The following is a 22113-nucleotide window of genomic DNA, read 5'->3' on the forward strand; positions in this document are numbered from 1 at the left end:
TAACACTGATCATCTAAAGAGTATAGAAAAGAGGCAAAAGAGTTACTGATAAGCCCAAGGGAGAGCAAGAAATACAGAATTTTACTCGAGATTTCAAACATGGAAGGCTGTGATAACGATTGTGCTGTAGACCAAAGTATAAACGTCCAGAGAGGACTGGTTTGGAGGCAACCCAGAGAGTTTAGTCTTAAAGAGATGGAACCTGAGATGACAGCCAGGCAAACGTGTCCAGAAGCGGTTAGAAGCGGGGGCTTGGGGCTCAGCTGAAAGAGAGATTTACCATTCCAAGTTGGAAAAATCCACAGAGCTCAGCAGTCCTAAAAAGTGTTTAATTAACTTATTTATTCAGAAAGTGAAGTATTTTCAGAAGCTCATTTGAGAATTTATACTCTCTTGATGCAGATGAATTCTCAACTGCTCTTTTGTTTTCCTTGCGAAACAGTTCAACTTGTATGAGAAAGAACGTGGGGAGGGCAGTGGAAGGGTTTCCTCACTATTCCAGGTGTAGAAATAGTGGGCATTGAGCCTCCTGTACGTAATATTCTTCTCTTCAGTGGTAATACTTTATGAAAATTTTACACATCTTTCTATCAATTGCCACACCCATCACAGTCAGTGTTTTGCACACTGTAAATACTCAGTGTTGGTTGATTTGCACTTTCATCATAAATCTCAAAGATAAAATAGTGGACATAAGAAAAACTAACAAGCTTACAGCTAATCTTATAATGACAGACTCTACATAGACAAATGGAGAGCGGATATCAATTTTGAATTGCAAAAATTTTGTAAGCGAAGTACAAGAAGCAATAACTGTAGTTTCAGATCTTTACTAAAATGATAAAATCCATTAACAATCCCACATGCCTTGGAGCCAGCCTCCCAGACATTCAAAGGTCACAGCACCTTGAAGAGCGGAGTCAACAGCCAAAGTTATCAGAGTGAAGAGTGACTCCAGGCCCAGGACGGATAAGGCAGACCTGCATTCACTTTTTCATCTGAGATAGGAACTAGCAAGAACCTCAGTTATTTAAAGGAGGGGGTGAGATACAGGATAGGAGGACCCAGACCTCTCAAGAATAAAACCAACCAACTACAGTAAAGGAAGGAGGACTATACACAGATAATATTCATCATTCTACCTGAATCCACAGTTACACAAGTAAAAAGAGGAGCATCAGTCTGGTTGACTAGATCATAAAGAAGCAATGTGTCTCTTTTTTCCCCTTCCAAACTTACAAAAATACACCCTTCATGTTATCTCATCCTTTCTGTGGTCTTTCAGCCGCTCGACTGATCCAGAACATGGACGCCGCTGCTGAGCCTTGTACAGACTTTTTCAAATACGCCTGCGGAGGCTGGTTGAAGCGCAACATCATTCCGGAGACCAGCTCCCGTTACAGTAACTTTGACATTCTAAGGGATGAATTAGAAGTCATTTTGAAAGGTTAGTAGTGGAGTTTGTGTCTGTGCATCAAAGATTTCTCTCTTAATATATCCATTTCTTAAGATACAGCTCTTAGCGATTACAGGGAGTATCGCAAAACATTAAAGTCGATAATCCCTCCAAGTTTTGGGGACCACCGCTGAGTCACTCTGAGGGTGGTAGACGCTGAAATGGATATGTTGGCATCTCTTAGCATTCCTGCTTTCATTTGTAGGTACACACGATAAAGCTCTATTATCCCTGGAGATGGCATCTTTATGCCATTTTATTACAGAAGAAATTAAATTATTGCCAGTAAACACCACCTGCATGTTCTTTCTACCCTGGCCCTGTGTTGAGGTCACTGTGAGATGTTACTGAGATTTGCCTTCCCAGAGTAGGTATATCTGTTCTAACCCAGTTAAGACACTCTCCCTGGGAAGCTGAGAAAGCAGTGTCTAGTCCTTTGCTATCCTCCATTCTCTGTTCTCCTCTTTTAGAAGTTACTTTGTAAAAAAAAATTTTGCTATTTTCTAATATCCAAACAAGAAGAACAGTACATTCATTTCATCTGGAGCATGAACAGTACAATCACACAAAGATAATTATTTTCCAACCATCAAGAAGACTATCATATTAAATTCCAAATTCCTCTGTAGTATTTGTTTTCTTTTTAATCTCAATTTCAAAAAAAGTAACTTCTCTATGGTAGAGCAGTACACATCACTGTTCCCAAAAAAAAAAAAAAAAAAAAAAGCTAATCTAGTCAAAAAGACTTTCATCTAAGTTGGGTAATGAAACTAACTCCCAGTTCTGCACCAGGAATAATGATCTGGTATAAGGGGTTTGGTTTTTCCTATAGGGTTTTGGAATGGGAGATGTGTGAACATATGTACAAAAGTTTTTTTTTTTTTTACCAAACCTGCATTGAAAATGTTAATTGCAGCTGCAAATAAGCAATTATACTGATGTGTTTTATCAATACCCTATTTCAGATGTCCTTCAGGAACCCAAAACTGAAGATATAGTAGCAGTGCAGAAAGCAAAAACATTGTACAGATCTTGTATAAATGAATGTAAGTGCTCTGTATTTTATTTTATTAGGAGTATGCCAAAATATGCATAGTCTTCGTAATATATTTATATTCATTATTTTCAAAAGCTGCTATTGATAGCAGAGGCGGAGATCCTCTACTCAGACTGTTACCAGATATATATGATTGGCCAGTGGTGACAGAAAACTGGAACCAAACATATGGTAAGGCAATTTTCCTTCTTTTAAAAAAAATTATTTCCATATAAAATCTGTTATTATTATAGTATCATATAAATGCACTAAAGCATCTAATGATATACTTCACCTTTCATTGGTTTAGGTTCTTGGACAGCTGAGAAATCTATTGCACAGCTGAATTCTAAATATGGGAAAAAAGTCATTATTAATTTTTTTGTTGGCACTGATGATAAAAACTCTACGAACCATGTAATTCATGTAAGTTTGTGTGGCCGACAGCCAAAGTTACTTTAAGTTGCAGTAAAACTTCCACACGCATTGTTGTTATTGATATTTAGAAATAATGCATATTCTCATTTGAATTGCATGAGCAAGGTGGTAATAAGTTCAAGGACAGATGCCTGGATTCCCAATTTTGAAAGTGTTTTCTTGATGCTGTGTTTTAGGCATTCAACTCTCCTTCCTGCTACCTTTGTTTTAGATACCTCTCCCTTTATAAAAACAAATGATAAGAAAGGAAAGACTTCAGGTCTCTCCTGTTTAGAAAAAGCACCTGATTTCTCTGTATGTTCATGAAAGGAACATGGTCTGGTTTATATAAGTAATACAGGTCAGAAATCAGAAATTCCTAATTGATTACAAAAAGATCATAGAAATGGGATTTTTAACACAATTTTGGTCCTTGCTAAAGAAAGTCTGTACTTTTTTCTCAATTAAGGTAAACAGAATCCCATTCTTTTTAAATGGCTTTATTTGATTTTTTTTAAAGCGTAAGCCATTCATTTAGGTTTACCTAGGATTTACTTAACGAGTTTGTTCAGAATAGAGTGAAACATTTAGGGAGCTTTTATTTAGTCTCCTGTAAAAGAAACTAACCAAAAGTTGCAGGTCACAGAAGCATAATTATGTCACTGTTGCATAAATCTTTATGGTCATTTGTATTAAAATCATGAAAGAGATTGAACCCAACTCTTGCCTACAGTGGACCCCTTTCTCTCTTCCTGCGTTCTCTCCTTTGGCTCTCAAATGCCAGTATCCTGCATGATCGCCATGAGGGGGTTTCCTAAGGAGGGTCAGGAGGTTGGAGAAGGAGCAGGGCTCTGCCCGTGGGGATGCCTTCTGGCTCTTTCCTTACCAGTCCTCTGGGTTCTGTTTCTTTTGTATTGGCCTGGCTCTTTACAGCTGTTAGGATTCTCACTCTCACCCATAAATGCTCGTTTACCTTACCCATCTTACCATGCGGCGCGTAAGAGGGACTCTCCCAAAGCCGCGAGTATGTCCAGAAGCTTTTGCTAGGTATCCAAGGTGGACTGGGCATACTAGAACTGAGATGAGTTGCCTCTTTCTCACACTCAGCTGGCAGCTGGGTCTGCTGACGTCCTGAGCAGGACAGCTTTGGCGAGAACCGAGGAGGAATCTCCTCTATCCCCTTAGGGTAGAGGATCTCAAAAAAATCTCCGGCAAGATTTCTGCTAGCTTAGAATTTCTTGAGTTACCATAGAGGTTTTCCACCTTTTTTTTTTTTTTTTTTCTGTCCCAATTAAGGGTGGGGGTAGAAGAGAATGTCCCTCAGGGGAGCATATTAGAATCTCAGGAAGCCAAAATGTCCTGTAAAAGTATAATGCTCCCTAGTCCTAGATTCTAACATGTATTTGTTCACCACCCCCTTTATTATGCATTAAAAATCCTTCCCTGTGTGCTTTTTTTTTTGTTCAAGATTTCTTTGGTTTTTCTCAGATATCTGCAGCACAGACTTCCAGATTATCTAGCTACCCATCAGTTTAACACTTGGAAGCAGGAGTAGTGTGGAAACCACTTCCTAACTATGTATTCACTCCGTGTCTGCTTGTTACCCTTATAAAGAACAAGAACACTAGGATCTTTATTTTTTTTTAAACATCTTTATTGGAGTATAATTGCTTTACAATGGTGTGTTAGTTTCTGCTTTATAACAAAGTGAATCAGCTACATGTATACATATATCCCCATATCCCCTCCCTCTTGCGTCTCCCTCCCTCCCACCCTCCCTATCCCCCACCCCAGGTGGTCACAAAGCACCAGCTGATCTCCCTGTGCTATGCGGCTGCTTCCCACTAGCTATCGATTTTACATTTGCTAGAAGAACACTAGGATCTTGCTCATACATAGATAGGCGTGCTTGTAATTTGTCCAACTGTTCTATATCAACTGAATACTTTATTTTCTTCTTCGCATATTTTTGTATAGATTGACCAACCTCGACTTGGCCTGCCTTCCAGAGACTACTATGAATGCACTGGAATATATAAAGAGGTAAAAACAAAAACAAAAATCCAACAAAATAAAAAACTACAGAATTTAAACTTAACCCTCTATGTCCTTCACTCAGGCAGATACTGAAAATCACATGTAATAGTGAGCTTCCTTTGACTGAATGAATATTCTAAACTAAGAAACAAAGAAACTTGAAATTCCTTGTTCGTGTCTTGATCTTAGTACTTAAGTCACGTGACCCATTTTGAAAAGTCAATTTTAAATGTTTTATTTTCTCTATAAATTTGATCATTTACAAAATGAACAGATTAATCATGGTCTAGGTCAGTGCCAGTGAAGACCAGGAATGGTCCAGTATCAGACACATCATACACTGCAGCACTCTTCTAGAGCCTTTTGATTTGACTTTCAGAGGACTACCCAGATAGGGGCATTGGGTTCAGACAAACCTTTGCAGTCACCTTCTGATTCTAACATTCATCATACCCCACAGAACTGCTTCTCTTTGCCTCACAGCCTTGCCTCCCTCAGGCTGGTGTTGATGTGCTTTTGCTTCTTGATATAAAGGAACCATAGATGATAAACTTAAGCAGTGTAATATATTATTAGGTATTTGGGGAAGGTGTTGGTTCCATAAATGTTTTCCTCATTATTTTGTAGCTCAGAAGTAAGTTAAGTTTACCTTTGATTATTCTAATGGGTCACAATGGTGGTGTGGCTGAAATTACTTCTTAATTAAAATTATTAGCTTTATATGTTTATACTGAGTGTGCATTTTGCCTCATTATTAAGTTCAAAATAGCATGGAATAAATTCATTGTAAAGTATCTTTTTGAGTGGCTACACAACATTGAAATGAAGAAAAAGATACATTGTAAAAGTCCACAGTTAATAGCACAGACAGTCAAATGGGTGTGGGATATTTGAGTTCATTACAGGTATTGTGTGGGTTGCAGCTATTGGCTTTATGAGCTGTCTAGCTGCTTCCTGTTGCAGAGTTGAGGGTGATTGAAGAATTCTGGCTCATTATACTACATTTTCATTGTCATCAACTAGGATGTTTTTCAAATTTAGGATTTTGTCCTAAAAACATAGCAAATTTGTCCAATCCTAAAAAGATGTATTTTTTTTTTTTGTATTTTAACATTCCTGATATTAAAGTATACCCAGCAGTTAGTGTATACATTTAATGTGGTAAAGTTTCTTTTTTGTGTTTTTTCTTTTGGAAAGGATCCTGTTGTTAAGATGATAGTGTATTTGTGCATTTTATATTCAACGCTATCTCATAATCAAGAAAATGTCATAATCTAGAGCTGTCTTTCATGGGCTTGGGTCATATGGAAGCATTTTGTTTAACCTGTGACTGTTTTTTTTTTTTAAATTTTAGATTAGATTATATTTTGAAAAATGCGTATTGTATTCCTCTGGTTATTGTTCTAAACTTAAATACCTCAATTCCTTTTTGTTTTCTGTACTTTCCTTCCTAAAGAGAGAACAGGCCTTAAGGCAATAGAAACTCAAAGATATATATTCTTATATTTTTTACATGGCAGAATGGTATGTTTTCTTACTAGTTAAGGTTACTTATGCACAGACTTTAAGAGCTAAATGGGACATTAGAGAATTTAGTTCAACCCCTCATTTTACAAATGAGAAAACAGAGACCCAAATAAGTAAAATGATTTGCTTAAGTCATGGATTAGAAGATCCACGTGTCAGGAACATTAATTGTAAGCAATAGAAACCTACTCTAACTTAAATTCTGTAAAAAAAAAATGTTTTCTGTTTGTCACACCTAAATGTAAAGTTCTAGGGATGAATCAGGCATGGTTGGTTCCAGGGGTTCAACTGAACCATCTTACCTCTTTTCCTGTTCTCAAGGTGCTACTTTCTTCTGTGTTGGAGTCCTTCTCTAGCAGGCTTTCTCCATTGTAGCATCAGAGATGATCCCTGGCTGCCTTACAATCCAGAAAAAAGAAATTCTGTCTCTCTTATTCCTATCAGTTTCTGAGGAAAGGGCTCTGATTGTTCCTGCTTGAGCCACCTGCCCTTCTCTTGACCAATCACTGTGTCCAGGGAACTGGGCTCTCTGATTAGGTAGTTGGTACTGCCAACCCATCTCTACAGCTCAGGAGGGGAGACCCCTTGATCGATAGTTCCACCAAGAGGAAAGAGATAGAGGGTTCTGTTATGAGCAGATGAGGAGAAATAGCTACTATAGCCCCCCTCATCATGATCCTGTCTCCTGGTTCCCAATCTATCTTTCCTTCTAGATGGTGCTATTTCTACAGAAAAACCTGGAGAGCAAATCTCATTTAAAATTATGAATTAAGCCAGCTCATGTGGATGACACAAGGTGCCAAACAAGACTACGTAAACACTCTTTTTCCAGGAGTTTATAATGTAAATTTAATAACACAGTGTTCCTACCAAATGTAAAATAGATAGCTAGTGGGAAGCAGCCACATAGCACAGGGAGATCAGCTTGGTGCTTTGTGACCACCTAGAGGGGTGGGATAGGGAGGGTGGGAGGGAGACGCAAGAGGGAGGAGATATGGGGATATATGTGTATGTATAGCTGATTCACTTTGTTACACAGCAGAAACTAACACACCATTGTAAAGCAATTATACTCCAATAAAGATGTTAAAAAAAAATAACACAGTGTTCTATAGGCCAAATATTAGTCAGAAGGCCACATAGCCATCTGTATAAATACTGAACAAATACATACATTTATTTTAAAAATTGGGATTTATCTGTGTGGCACCTTGTTGTGTAAAGTGTCCTTTCCCAGGAAATAAATAGAACTTCCTAAATGTCGTGGCAGAAGAAACTGTTCTCAAAATGTGTTCATCAAGGAGCCACTCATGCTGGATGTCTTTTGTTAAAGAGATAGAACCTTATTTCTGAGGTATTCTGATTATCTGAAGAGATCACTTAATGACACATTGCTACCTCAAAGGACAGAAGTAGTGAGATTTGAAACAGTTCTATCCCATACAAGAGTATACATTTCTATGCTAGGAAAACAATATGAAAGATACATATTGCCCATAAAAAATAATCATCCCATTCATGGAATTTTAAAATGGAACCAACCAACTACTTCATGTGAGAAAGCTCTTGCTTATTGGTTCACTGAAAGGAATGACAACCTTAATTTTCTTGAAAAATCGCCACCTCCAGAAGAGTCTCTGAACTCTATTGGGATGAATTGGAATTGGTCTCAGAGTTTCCCTTTCTCTACCTCTTTAGCTTTTCAAGGCTGATTGCTGCCTTGTCCTCCTTCATAAGGAATCTGCAGGTTAGGTACCCAAAATATTTGAGCATAATTGGATTATAGATATGTTTATGTTCTGTGTGTGTCTGAAAAGGTAGAATTAGCCAGGGTAGTGGTTTCTGAACCTAAGGACCACTTTGTGTGTGCCAATGACAGTGCTCTCTGTAGCCACACCTTCATGTTTACATTCTTCAAGATTCATTTTACTTATTTATACATTAACAAAACATTATTTGAACAGAGCATTTCAGGGCTAAAAGAAAAGTGAGAAAACCACTGATCTAGCAAATGAGAGCCCTAGGAGGTAACAAAGGAGTTGGAGATTAGAAGCTATATAGTATAATGCTATGGGGCCTGGCAAGGGTGGAGGAGGAGGCCAGAGTCATGAAGAAATTTAGAGCACTTAGAAAAATTTGATGTTCATTTAAAAAAAAAGGAAATATTTCAGGGATGAAGATAGAGGACTTGGAATATGGCCAGGATGGTTAGAAGCCAAAAAGAGGTGATCTGGGGCCTGTGTACTAAATAAAACACAGTCCAGGGAAATTCTCTAAGCTGTACCTGCTCTGGAAAGAGCACAAGCTGAGTTTTGCAGTCCTTTAGATGAGCAGGTATTGGAACTGAGGGTAAACCTAGAGAGGATTTTGTTTGCCCACTTACCCAAAATACAAGCTCAGAGAAACTGCTCCGGACTTGGACTGCCATTAGAAGCCTGATGACATAGCAGGTGAGGGAAACTTACTCAATATACTTACAATTTAACTTTATTTTTATTGAGCTTCTACTATGTGACAGATGCTTTTCTAGGCAGTAAGGATACCAAGGAAACAAGGCAGAAATGGTCCTTATTCACATGGAACTCATGTTCTAATCGGAGGAGATAGATGATAAAGAAACAAGTAAATAAATAAGATAAATGGAGATAGTGTTATAAAAGAAATAAAACTGGATGATATGATACAAGGTGAATGACTGGGGGTAGCGGTCGGTGGATAATTTAGACGTGATTTGATTTGGTTTTTAAAAAGATTGCTGTGACTGCTGCTTGGTTGACTTGATAAAACGGATCCTGCAAAGGAAACGGCTGACCTCATTTTGTACTTTCTGGGCACCAGGTGACTAATAGACAGGAGGTTTCACCCAGTCCACAAAAAAACATAAAGGAGCTTTTGAACTTGGGACTTCCTGGATATGACAAAAGAAATTTTTTAGATCAACTGAACTCAGTTTGTAAAAAGAACTACATGCACCTTCCCAAACATATGCAACAAACCTTAGATGTTACCCAATAAGTTCTCTCATATGTATCTACAGGCTCTCTCATTAATAACTTGATGAAAGCCCCCAACAGTCTCCATGCTGGTCCATAGTGGATCCTCTTGTATCCTGTGTTTCTGCTGCTCCAGAGCCCTGCTAGGATTGGGGGGCTGTTTCTCACTTCCTGTCCCCAGGAATGGCTGCGTGATTCTCTCTGTCTGTGCCCATCTTTGGGGAGTAAGCCTCTGTGTTCTGGCAGCTGCATGATCCCTGACATGCTGCTTCAAGTGGCAAAAAATTCCAAGCCTTCTGAGAGGAAACATCTCTCTCCTGCTGGGGGCCCCTGTGTGTTCCCTCAGGAAACTTTTCTGTGTAACACTATTAAATAATACCACCCGCATCAGTGGCTTAGGAATAAGACAGTTCTGTGACTTTTCAGTCACCTCATGCTCCACATTATGTCTTGGAAAGGGAAGCGCAGAAAATTGGTAAGAGCTAGGTGTCCCGGAACAGAATCTTTCAAAGTGAAACCCCTGGTCCATAGTTGTTGGCACACCAAGGTGCACAAATATCAGCCAACCGGTCCAGAGAGCTATCTGTTCCTCCCTGGGACTTGCTGTTACTTATTAACAAAGATACCAAGTGTGAAGGACAATAGTGGAATGGCATCGCCCTCTTGCTCTTTGGCAACTCTAACAAATATCAGCTTTTTTGTAAGCAGGAGAAGTCCAATTTCTGAACAGAGCCAATATATAAATATTATTGCCTGGTCCTGAAATATGAAGATAGTCCTAATTAGAGTAACAATTCATGGTGTTGGGTATTGGTAAATATCATCTCACCAATAATGTGTAATTTAAAAGCTCACAAAACTGCAATTAGCGATTTTACCCAACCGTTTAAAACCAATTAGCATCTTTGAACCTGCTATTATAAGCATTAGGATTTACAGTTGTTCCTTCCTTCCTTTTTATTTTTAAAGGAAGGACTACATAGACATTTAGGTTTTGGGGGTTTTTTCATTTGTTTTTGTTTTTGTTTTTGTTTTATCACATAAAGGATTCACTGTATCAAAGCTTCAACTAGGCTACCTTATGACTGTCGAAAAAGGTAGTTGCCTCTGACCCTTGTCGTAATAACTAGTTGCTCTCTTAGTGACAGAAAAGAAAAATTGACATCTGATTTAAAAAATATCCTGGCCAATGTACTTTTTAAATGTTAAAATATGTGTTGATTACTTTCTCCCCAAATTATGACAATTGCTATCATTTGGCATTTTACAAATCTAGAAGTATCTCAAGGAAGAAAATCAGTACCTTAAGGTAGAATCATGTCTTGTAGAAAGGATTTAACAGCAGCAGTAAGCCTGGGTTCTGACAGCTACTAGATAAATTTGGAAGCCAGGAAAGATAATCAAGATACTAAGACGTGTTTTAATCAGTCACATTGTAATAGGTTGCCAGGTAGTGGAGCTCATTAAAGGAAGTAGTGTATTCCATGTAAGTGTATTAAATATTCAAGCATCTCAGAAGTTCATGGTATAATATGCTTCCAGTTTTCTGGGAAACTTTACCAGCTCAGAAGACTAGAAGCATTTTCCAAAGTTCTTCTGCGTGCCAAATTCTATAGTCTTTAAATAGATCTGTAAGGATAAAGATACTGGAGTAAAACCAGTTTGCAGAGTCAATGAAATGGAGGAGAACACTCATTATTGTTTTCTCACCTCATTAATGAAAAAGCATCCCATAGAGTAAAAAAAATATCTCAGTAGATTGATACTGGAAAATTTAAATTACCATTTCCTTCGTAGGCAGTAGTAATTCCCTGCTGAATGCAGATGAATTTATATGATTTGAAATGCAGTTAATTCAAAACACTGCATGCTTGTACTTTGGAATAGTTGGTCCCATGAGGTATGAACTCAGACATATTTGTTTTCTTCAAAGTGAAACAAGAATTCTGATTACTTTTTAATAGGAAAAGAATGGAGTTGGCAAGAATATACATAAAAACATCCTTTTATCCCTGTTACCTTAGTGATTTGGTTTTTAATACAGACACATGGCTGAAAAATAGTTTGTTCTATTGAGTAGCAGATCCAGGGATAGAGATGCCAGCGAGACAGCCTCACAATCGCTCCATATCCTTGAAAGAGAGAGCCCTCTCCCTGGGAAATTGTTTACTTAGCATTTAGTAAAGGTCATGGAATGCCAGTATCTAAAGATGTCCTCTTGAATTTGAAATTAATGATGACTTTGTACATTTTGCTTAGGTTCTTGCTTGATAAAATATTTTCATTTCCCTATAAGTTTTATGTTTGATCCTCTTAATGAGTCACTGTGAATTTATTTTATTTTTATGGCTGTGTTGGGTCTTCGTTTCTGTGCGAGGGCTTTCTCTAGTTGCGGCAAGCGGGGGCCACTCTTCATCGTGGTGCGCGGACCTCTCACTATCGCGGCCTCTCTGGTTGCGGAGCACAGGCTCCAGATGTGCAGGCTCAGTAATTGTGGCTCACGGGCCCAACTGCTCCGCGGCATGTGGGATCTTCCCAGACCAGGGCTCGAACCCGTGTCCCCTGCATTGGCAGGCAGACCCTCAACCACTGCGCCACCAGGGAAGCTCAGTCACTGTGAATTTAGATGTGCCTTTGCACTCACAGTGACTAGAAGGGTACCCCTTTCACTGATAATCAGTTAGTAGGTTGTAAAAGCCCCTTGAAAGTGTGGAATTGTTAAGCACTCTACAGCTTTCCTTCATATTTACCCTGTGTGGACAAGTCTTTGAAGCATAGAACTACCCATTGATTCCAAACTTGTGTGGTATGGCTTTCCTAATTGTGGTCGTCTGCGTGTCGCCAAACTGGTGCTGGGACTTGAGTTTTGAATAAATTTGAATGTGGTGGGATCATAATTTATTTTAACTGCTGATAGAAAATAATAGCTAAATAGCAATGTTATGAAAGTGGTATTAAATTTCCTGGGTTCAGTGCCACTCTGAACTTGAATAAGGTATTTATATATTCTATAAAAGGTCAATAATAAAACTAGTTTATAGCTTATCTTCATGAAGTTAAAATGTGTGTGAAGATAAAATGGAAAGAATTTGAGTTCTTAGAAGAAAGCTGATATTCAAATCTATGGTATCTTAGAAATTTCACAGTAATGACAGCCAGCTTTGGAATTAACTAAAACCCACAGATTTGTGTTGGAGGAGCTCATGAGAACACATTCTCATTTAAAAAAAAAAAAAAAAAATACTGCTTGGCCAGAGAAGACAAATAAAAGATGTCCTGATAATGTAATATGTCTGTGGCCATCTCTTCATGGATAGTTGAAAAAATATATATATGTGTGCAGAGAAAACCTGATAAAAGGAAATTTGGCAAAATAATTTATTATTATTTAAGAAAAAAATACTAGGTTATTGCTTACCAAATGTTTTGCATCTGCATTCTTATTAAAGCAATTTAGTTTGATTAAAAGTTGAAAGTTATAAAATCTCCGTAACCAAATGGTTATAAGTTACTTAGTCCTTTCAGAGTGATCCTTTATTGTTCTGCTATAATTCAAAGACACATTGACTTTCTGAGAATCTGTACAGGTCATTTCTTTTAGGATTCAGGAATGGATTTCTATTTTGTTGTGCTTTATCTGTCACCAAAAATTAATACTGAATTGAAAATAAGTTTTAAGTTAAAGCGCCGTGATGAATATTTAGAAGGTTCTTCAGCAATGTACTGTCATTTATTTCTTGCAGGCTTGTACAGCATATGTGGATTTTATGATTTCTGTGGCCAAATTGATTCGTCAGGAAAAGGGACTGCCTGTCGATGAAAAACAGCTTTCTTTGGAAATGAATAGAGTTATGGAATTGGAAAAAGAAATTGCCAATGTAAAACACATTTTCTCTGATACACTGAACAATGTCAACCACTTTTTATTTCTTTCTCTTCTCTATCGTATTTTAAGGGTAAAAGGTACATCTCATTAACCAAGTGATAAAAATGCATAGCTCGGTAATGGATCATTAACTTCAAGAGGACCTTTAAAACTGGAATTTTACAGTAAACCAGGTTCCAGACATCCAGGAGACATACTTAATTTGACAAATATTAAACTAGATGTACTTAATGACCTATTATAAGTGGATTACATCAATATCCTAACTATTTACAGTCAAACTGTTGTTGAGATGCCCTTGAGATCAGGACACACTTGATTGCTAGCTATTCAGCAAAGCTGTTTTAGTTTTGATATGTACCATTTTACTTTATTTTATTTTAAAGTTTAAGGTGACCACAGAAATTGTCTCTATCCCTTTGCTAAGAAGTATTAGCCTCTGAACATGGCCACACTACAGTACGATATCACTGAGTTCAGACTGTCAGGCTGCTTATTAGCTCAGGGGAGATCCAAGAGGAGGAGTTTATCAGCAAAGCCCAAGGGGTGTGTTCCTGAGTTTCCTCTAGTTCCAGGTCAATCCTTAGAGTCTGAGTTGGCACATTCTTGTCTGAAGTTCCTCTGACGGGGTCTGCAGTCTCAAGCGAGTGAACTCTGTAAACAGCATCCAGGTTATTGATTGAACTCACGGTCAGTTTCAGTCTAGGATCCACAGAGCTCTCTGACATTGCAAACAGCAACCTGCACTCCTAAATCGCCGTCTGCTTGTCACTTTACCATCAGAATCTTGAAGAATGAAGATCTTTGAGGGCAATTTTGGCTTTCCTGGGGCTACATGAAACCGAAAGTCTAGAATCAGAACCAAACTTTGCTTGGAGCTGCAGCTGGATGAATGGCAGCTTGATGGGTTACATGTGGTTCAGTGTTGGAAACAGAATTTTTAGAGGAGAACAGTTTATTACCCTGGGTTTTTACCTCTGGCACCTTCCAAGACCGTGTTCTCCTTTGATCAGCCTCAGCTTCTGTAGTAGTTGTATCTTACCTCAGAAGTCTTTGTGTCTACATTTTCTCTCCCCTCTGACACTCTGAGATTGTAGTGGGGTCTCAGTCCTCCCTGAATCTCCTATGTGTCTCTAACAGTGTCCAGCATGTTATTGCATGCAGATGTTACAAACATAGTTTTTAAATGAATAAATAAGTGACCTAAAGGGGAAATTGGAGCCGTTGTCACTTGAGAAATAATTCCCATTTTTACATTTTGTTTCTTTTCGCTTAAAATTGCTTTTACTCCTTTCAACCACTAGTTGGGCAGTTGTTATTGAAATTTTCTTTTTTGATTCAATGAAAAAAATAATACTGGATGCTGCTGATAACACTGAACTCGTTAGGCCAGATGAGCGGACAGTCACAAAAGTAGATGCTAGAACTCTCTTCAGATAATTTGCCACCTACCTGTGTTATGTACTAGGAATTTTCTCAGTCTTACTTGCTTTAAATTCTTGTAGAAATCATTGTGCTTTTTTCTACTCTTTTTCCTGTCTGAATTTTAACTGGGACACTGAATGGTGGTAGGTGAGAGAAAGAGTATTTGAGAGATAAACTGGAAATGACTATATTCAAGAAAGTCATTATCATATGAAATAACCACAGACACAACTGAGCTGCCCATTTAGCCGTAGAAGGAAAGAGGCCTGTAAATATTGCTGATGTGGTTTGGCAGTTATGAAAATATAAAAAGATTTTTAAAAAATTTTATACTTGACACTGTAGCCAAATCTTGATAATTGTTACTGAATATACTTAAAATCTCTTATATTTCTCTTTTCTTCTTGATAGGACAAAATAAATTATAACACAAATACAGAATAGAACTTAAATATAATTATGTTGTACCTATGCCATATTTCTTTTTCCCTTGTATATAGTTATATTTTTCTAAAGAGTTCTTGATCCAAAATAATGATAAGAAATTAAATCCATAGGCTACAACTAAATCTGAAGATCGAAATGATCCAATGCTTCTTTATAACAAAATGACATTAGCCCAGATCCAAAATAACTTTTCACTAGAGATCAATGGGACGGTAAGTAGCAGTTTTATGTACTCTCTTATTGTGCCATTTCTAAAATTATAATATTAAAATGCAGTTTGTTAAAATGTAATGATTTTTTTATTTATTGAAATAAATTGAACATCAAAACGAATTTAGACGACATCAACCATTTGCCTTCATGAAAAGACTTGAAAAAAAACTGTTTGAAATAATTATATTTATATTTAATTAGAGTGAATTTCAAAGGTAAAAGTACTTTCAAGGCAACTATGTAATAATATTAGAAATTATCATAGAAAAGGGTTTGGAAACATTAAAAGCAAAAATCCTTCTGAAAGACCATTATATAGCCATTGGACTTGGACAGTCAAATAATATAAGTACCAGATTTCTTTTTAACTCTGAAAAAGGATAATTTATTCATAGAACTTGCCATGTTCTCATCAAGGCCATCTATGGAGGTGTTCAGAGCAAGAATGGAGAAATAGAACACAAGAAACAGAAAAATCTATAGATTCCATTTATAAACATCAATTGACATCTTTTTGCTTAGTTGTAATTCCTTAGCTAGTATCTAATCATCTCTTTTAAGGCTATGCATGTATTCTATGTATTAGTTGATGCACACAATCAGGTAATGAAGCAACATTCATGGAAAAATCTACAAACCACCACATTCAGTGATGGAATTCTCTTTGGCACTAGTTGCTGAAAACAAGGACTTTTTAAAGGCATAACCTACTGAGTTAGGAATTTCTTACATAGAGCTTTTTAATATAATAAGTGTTTAATAAATATGTTTTGAAATAATGGTCCAAACTGCCAAAGGAAATCAAGAAAAGCACATAGCATCTCATACTTAGTAAGTGATCAGTGTATTTATATACTTCTAGGCGTATATATATAAAATGATAGAGCCTAAGATATTGGTAATCTTAAACATTCTCAAACATTGAAATGTGGCATTTCAGCAAGATCTGCATAATCTCCATTTCTGCTGTTTTTTCTTATATCCATTGGTGGTTGAATAACCACAATTCCCATTTAAAGAATAATAGATAAGACTCCATCTTCTGGCAACTCCAAACCCAGCTTCTGAAGTGTGAGAACTGCATGCCTGTAGACCTGATATTGATAGCTTAAAGTACATTTTGTTCATCTTCATTGGACCATCTGTGTTGTATCTATACATCTACTATACCTCTGCTAGGACAGCGGTGTGCTTTCATTTACAACACGAGCTCCACTGAGATGTATTACTGTGTTCAAATGGATTGTTTATTAATATTTACTTTTAAGAGATAAACATTTTATACCCATTTAAATTTTTGCATAAACCTAGGAAACTTTATGTTTACAGCTAAATTTCTTTTTCTTTTTCTTTCATATTGGTTAGACCAAGAATTTGACACTGAGCCTAATTTCTAGCATATGTTCACTAAACTTAGAAGCTTTGCTTTTGCTCTTAAATGGCTGGTTTAATTCTTTTATTTAAATAATTATGCTACAGATCTAATTTTTATTCAAAAATTGACTGAAGCAATTAGAGAAAAATCCCAAACAGATATCAAACTGACCATTGTGATAATTATATAGTGATGCAACTGACACTGTAACCATGTCTGACCCTGTAACCATAACTGAGTCTTGGAACCAAGAAGAGAAATCCATAATTACTGAATGTTTTGTGCCTGCTTTTTTCCAGCCATTCAGCTGGTCAAATTTCACAAATGAAATCATGTCAACTGTGAATATTACTATTCCAAATGAGGAAGATGTGGTTGTTTATGCTCCAGAATATTTAACCAAACTTAAGCTCATTCTTACCAAATATTCTACCAGGTAGGTATGTCTGAGTGCCCATGTCCCCAAAGTTTACATTTAATATCACTCTTTAGAAGCTTTGCAGCCTCATCTTTTCTGTTGCTGGGTGGTGGGTTTTTTTATGCAGAGATCTTCAAAATTTAATGTCCTGGCGGTTCATAATGGATCTTGTAAGCAGCCTCAGCCGAACCTACAAGGAGTCCAGAAATGCTTTCCGCAAGGTGAAGAAAAAATCTCTCTTTTCTTAAGACTTAAAGCATAAAGCGATCCATGGTTATGAAGGCTTGCCATGTACATTACTAGAAGTGGTAAACTTTGCCAAGAGACAAAATGCCAAATGCTGGGTATGTTGCCTGTATTTAAGCCATGTTGCCTAGGAAAGCCAGTTTTCGGGTGCTCTGTGGTCCTATGATTGTCTACTCTGGCACCGTGATTGAATTGCCCGGGAAGGGCATGTATTGGTTATTTGAGCAGTTCATGGAAGAATACTAGCTTGGTTTTTTGTTGTGTTCAAAGTAATTTCAGGGGTATCTATCTCAATTAATTTGATTTTTCTGGTGCTTGTAACATACTAGACATTCAGACAGTTGGACCACATTGATGTGGACAATTCCCTGAGAATATACCTACCTGGAGATAGCCTTAAGACCTTTTATTAGACTGGACCTACATTATTGAAAGAATCATCATTTTCGTCCTATTGTGAGGGGAGAGGGCAGGAGGGATAGAGGAAGGAGAAATTCTCACAAATGTATTGGTTGGTGTCATGGAAAGGAAATAACTCCCTGATTGATTGAAATTTTTAGTTTTTACCCTTTAAAAGAAAATGTAGACATATTTTTTAAATTAGAGAATGTAAAAATGGTGTTTTGCTAAATTTCCCTTCCGTAAGTTAATCCCTTTATTGGTTCTTAAATTTGTACACATGCAGTTCTTCTAAGTACTGGAACTTCAGCAAAAACAACAGGAATGTGTTTTCTTGTATACCAGATCTCTCCCCTGTTACATTTATTGAATATTACTTCACATTTATGTTTATACAGTGGCAACAGTGTTATTTTGTTTGTTTGGTGGAGAGGGTTGTTTTTTCTAACGCTGTCTAGAAAGATATTAACTTGCAATAGCCAACAGTTTTTGTAGGACGTGCTACTGAAAATATACCTTATTTCCAGATCATATGTAAGTAATAATTCAATTGGATTACATTTTATCCTATGCAAGGACATCCTGACATGTGAGGAGAAGCAATGAATATTGCAAGAATTTAGGAGACATAAAAAATAGAGTCCTGTGAAATTTGTGCTCTTACCACACTTCGGCCGTCTACTCTTGGTCAAATGCCATTTCCTTTTTCTCTCCCATAGGCTCTTTATGGCACAACATCAGAAACAGCGACTTGGAGACGTTGTGCAAACTATGTCAATGGGAATATGGAAAATGCTGTGGGAAGGCTCTATGTGGAAGCAGCATTTCCTGGAGACAGTAAACATGTGGTAATGTTTTCTGCACAGTACTCTATCAGCATGTGTTTGCACTGATGGGCAATTACAATAGTCCATCATTTGGTTAAAATTGTATTAATTGGCAGAGAACTTCTGAATCACAATTTGCCATTATTTCCCAATAAATCTTATTCTCCCTCTCCCGCAGGTCTGGTTATGTGTCTGATCCTAATATTGTTTAACCCAAAACCAATTGTCCATTTTCCAGAAACAATGTATTCACAATACCCAGTCACATGTTCTAATGATACAGTCATTTGTAATCTCTTCTGTTACCAAAATTGACTAAGAATTAGTATTTTCTTAAAAACCAGAAAGTAAACCAGGGTTTATTTGAAGTGTAAGACATGTACTTTATTTTTTATTGTTACTGAAATGAATACAAGGGAACTTAAAGACATGGTGAAAGAATCTATTGAAATGCTACCTCATGCTTAACTAAACTACTAATAGTAATGACAGTATTTTATGTTAGTTCGTCTTTCATGATAATGGAAACCATACATTCTGAAGGTGATTTGTATTAATGTATGCATTATGACCTATTTAATCATTAGTGTTGATAGTAGCAGTGTTGCTTTAAAAATATAACTACCCACATATATCCATTTGTTTAGATCACCAATTTGTTTATAAATTTACATTTATTAACATATCACTGAATCACATAAAGACAGCTTATAGCTCTATTTTTTTTTAAATTTGTGTTATAAAAAATTAATTCATGGCCTAAATTTGCCTTCTGTTCTTTTGGTTTAAGGTTGAGGATTTAATTGCACAGATCCGGGAAGTTTTTATTCAGACTTTAGATGACCTTACTTGGATGGATGCTGAAACAAAAAAGAAAGCTGAAGAAAAGGTAAAGAGCAAGGCAGGGCGAATTATCAAAGAAAAATCTATAAGAAAAGATTAGCTTTTAAGAAATTTGGGGAAAACATAGTATTCAAAGATGGCATAAAATAAAAGCAAGCTCCTTCAAGATGTAATGTTTCCAGGAGCACTTTTCATGGTTGAAGATTTCTTTTTCCTATGATTTTCATCTTTTATTATCTCTTTGTAACTAGCTCCTACTCTCCATGTTTGGCTCAAAACTTTGAAAGATCTCCAATTTTCCTTTTTTGTTTTTTTAAAGGAAGTCTTCACAAAACAAGAGGAAAATCTTGTGTGAACAAGAAAGCATTAAAAGATATTATCAGTGGTTCATATTTTTCCTCCTTTTATGAAAAATATTTAAAAGACCTCTACCAATATCTAAAAATATCCCCTAATCTTTAATGTAAACTTCTAGCTAAATTTTTTTTAAGCATGCACTATTTAGTTTTTTTTTTAAATGACCTAGGGAGAAAAATACTAAATTTCTATTCAAGCAAATGTAAGGTAGTGCATTATTTGAGTACTATAAGGTGACCTACAGTTAGAGGGATGTTGAAGGAGCTTTTTATAACTATTCTTATTTACCCCCATTGTGCACCTTTTATTGGGACTCTTAATATCTTACATTAGAATAAAAGTGAGATGTCTAAGGAAATCTCAGGTTTAAATTTACTATGCCATTGTGTTCATAACTATATAAACCTAAACGGAACCTGTCCAGTGAAAACTGTATGTGTTTATGAGCAGTATTCACATGCAGCCTGATTATTGCTCTGTAGTTAGGGTAACAGGAAGAACAGACCATTCTTTGAACTAACACAGAAAGAGTCCATAAATCTGTTATAATAAAAGAATCAAGCTGTAGTGTAGTTCTCTTTCAGGATTAGGTCACATGGAAGGATTATCTTTTTCAGCTATCACAGAGCCCTGAGTGGGTCAGGTCTAGAATTTGGCACCCCAGTAAAGCTATCTTTCCATCATTCTGTAGGTCCTCAGAAGTTCAGGCTGGATTTGCTCCTTTCATGTTCTAGCTATCACAACATGGTACTATTTGATGTAGCCAATCAAATTGTTCTAGGTAATCATTTCCCACGGTGGTGTCATGAAACTCTGGACCTGCCAAGTTGCTCTATGAAAGAGTCCCATGGTCAAAAAGAGTTTAGGAAACATTTCCTGCAGGAAGGCTTCCCTGATCCCACCCTCGACTAGGTTTTATACCTGTAGGATGTGATTTTATGGCACCATACATCACACTTGAGAGTTAATATTCATTTTATTGCCTACCATTGACCATTATAGTAAACTCTCCAGGGGTAGAAATGTTTGCCTAGCATTGTATCCTCAGCCGCTTACAAAGTACCTGGCTTGTTGTATACCCTTAAAGACAAATTGAATGAATAAATAGACTAATTCATCCCATTGGACACTTACAATTACTTAATTTTAGACTCTAAGAAGTCTTTCAATGAAGAAGCCTGCTTAACGTTTGTGTCACAGTATTTACCCCAAATATTTGACAATATATCCTTTTCATGTAGTACCTCCTATTTCTGTAGATTTTGTATCCCTTAGAACACCTTTTGGGGAAATATCTTCTAGAAAATAAAGTGCCATTGAGAGGGAGATGATTCGTTATGGGCTGATGGTATGGAAAGGAAATGGGCTTGGCCAAACTGATTTAGTGACACATCTGTCTGATCCACTGGGGAAATCCTACGCTTATGAAACAGATTTGTAACAAAACCACATCCATTTGATGGTAAAACAAATAATTCAGAGATGCAAGCTTAATATCCCATGAAAATATTAAATTAGTTAAATTATTTAAGAGTAATGTGATATGATAAAATCAAAAGTCAACTATCTTTGAGAAAAATGAGAGAAATAAAAAATAGAAATAGAAATAACAAGTAATAAACAAGTGGTACTGATGAAATAATTACAATAAGTAAACAATTTTAAAATAATAAAAATAGAAATAGTAGTAAGGTAGTGGTAAATATGAGATGGTATAACAAGGAAAACCCTGTTTTCTACTTGTTTAACTAATGTCATTCATTTAACCACGGGAAGTTAGGTACACTAGCTCTGGAGACCAAAGGAGAACATAAAAACTCCAGGAACCAATATTTAGAAAGAATATTAGCATTAAACCTGTAAGCCCACATCTGTTTTCTCAGCCAAATCAGTGAAGTGAAAAGATAATTATAAGCTGCTAGAATGGAAGTTCTAAATATTACCCCTCCTGTAAAATTGAAGAAAAAAGCCTTTCAGAGAAAAAGTTCATAAAAGTACAATACATGTGGAACAATGACTTGTCAGTTTTCATTTTGGTTTTCTTGGGAAAGCTGCAGCCTATGAGAATAGGGTATTAGAAGCTAAATTTCAGAACTATTTTTTGTTTATTTTGAACTCCAAGAAAAAGCCAGTGCAAAAGATCTCTGTTTAAACGTTGTCAGGTACTCATCTTGTACACAGTATGGGTCAGGTTATTCAACTGCTGTCAAG

General features: G+C 36.6%; 1 protein-coding gene across 5 annotated transcripts in view; it reads left to right on the plus strand.

Annotated features, from left to right (window-relative positions):
- MME (membrane metalloendopeptidase) overlaps positions 1 to 22113 on the plus strand; it is a 91034-nt gene that overhangs the window by 31574 nt on the left and 37347 nt on the right. For all 5 annotated transcript variants that reach the window (XM_082459551.1, XM_082459554.1, XM_082459553.1 and 2 more), the window contains exons 4-14: positions 1286 to 1447; positions 2422 to 2502; positions 2589 to 2684; positions 2803 to 2918; positions 4887 to 4952; positions 13210 to 13344; positions 15335 to 15436; positions 17112 to 17248; positions 17358 to 17451; positions 18595 to 18723; positions 19493 to 19591. In XM_082459551.1, coding sequence (XP_082315677.1) covers positions 1286 to 1447; positions 2422 to 2502; positions 2589 to 2684; positions 2803 to 2918; positions 4887 to 4952; positions 13210 to 13344; positions 15335 to 15436; positions 17112 to 17248; positions 17358 to 17451; positions 18595 to 18723; positions 19493 to 19591 — 1217 coding nt within the window. The remainder of the gene's footprint in view (positions 1 to 1285; positions 1448 to 2421; positions 2503 to 2588; positions 2685 to 2802; positions 2919 to 4886; positions 4953 to 13209; positions 13345 to 15334; positions 15437 to 17111; positions 17249 to 17357; positions 17452 to 18594; positions 18724 to 19492; positions 19592 to 22113) is intronic.

This window comes from Balaenoptera physalus (genome assembly GCF_965194825.1).
Source record: "Balaenoptera physalus genome assembly, chromosome: 4".
In the NCBI taxonomy this organism is placed as follows: Eukaryota; Metazoa; Chordata; class Mammalia; order Artiodactyla; family Balaenopteridae; genus Balaenoptera; species Balaenoptera physalus.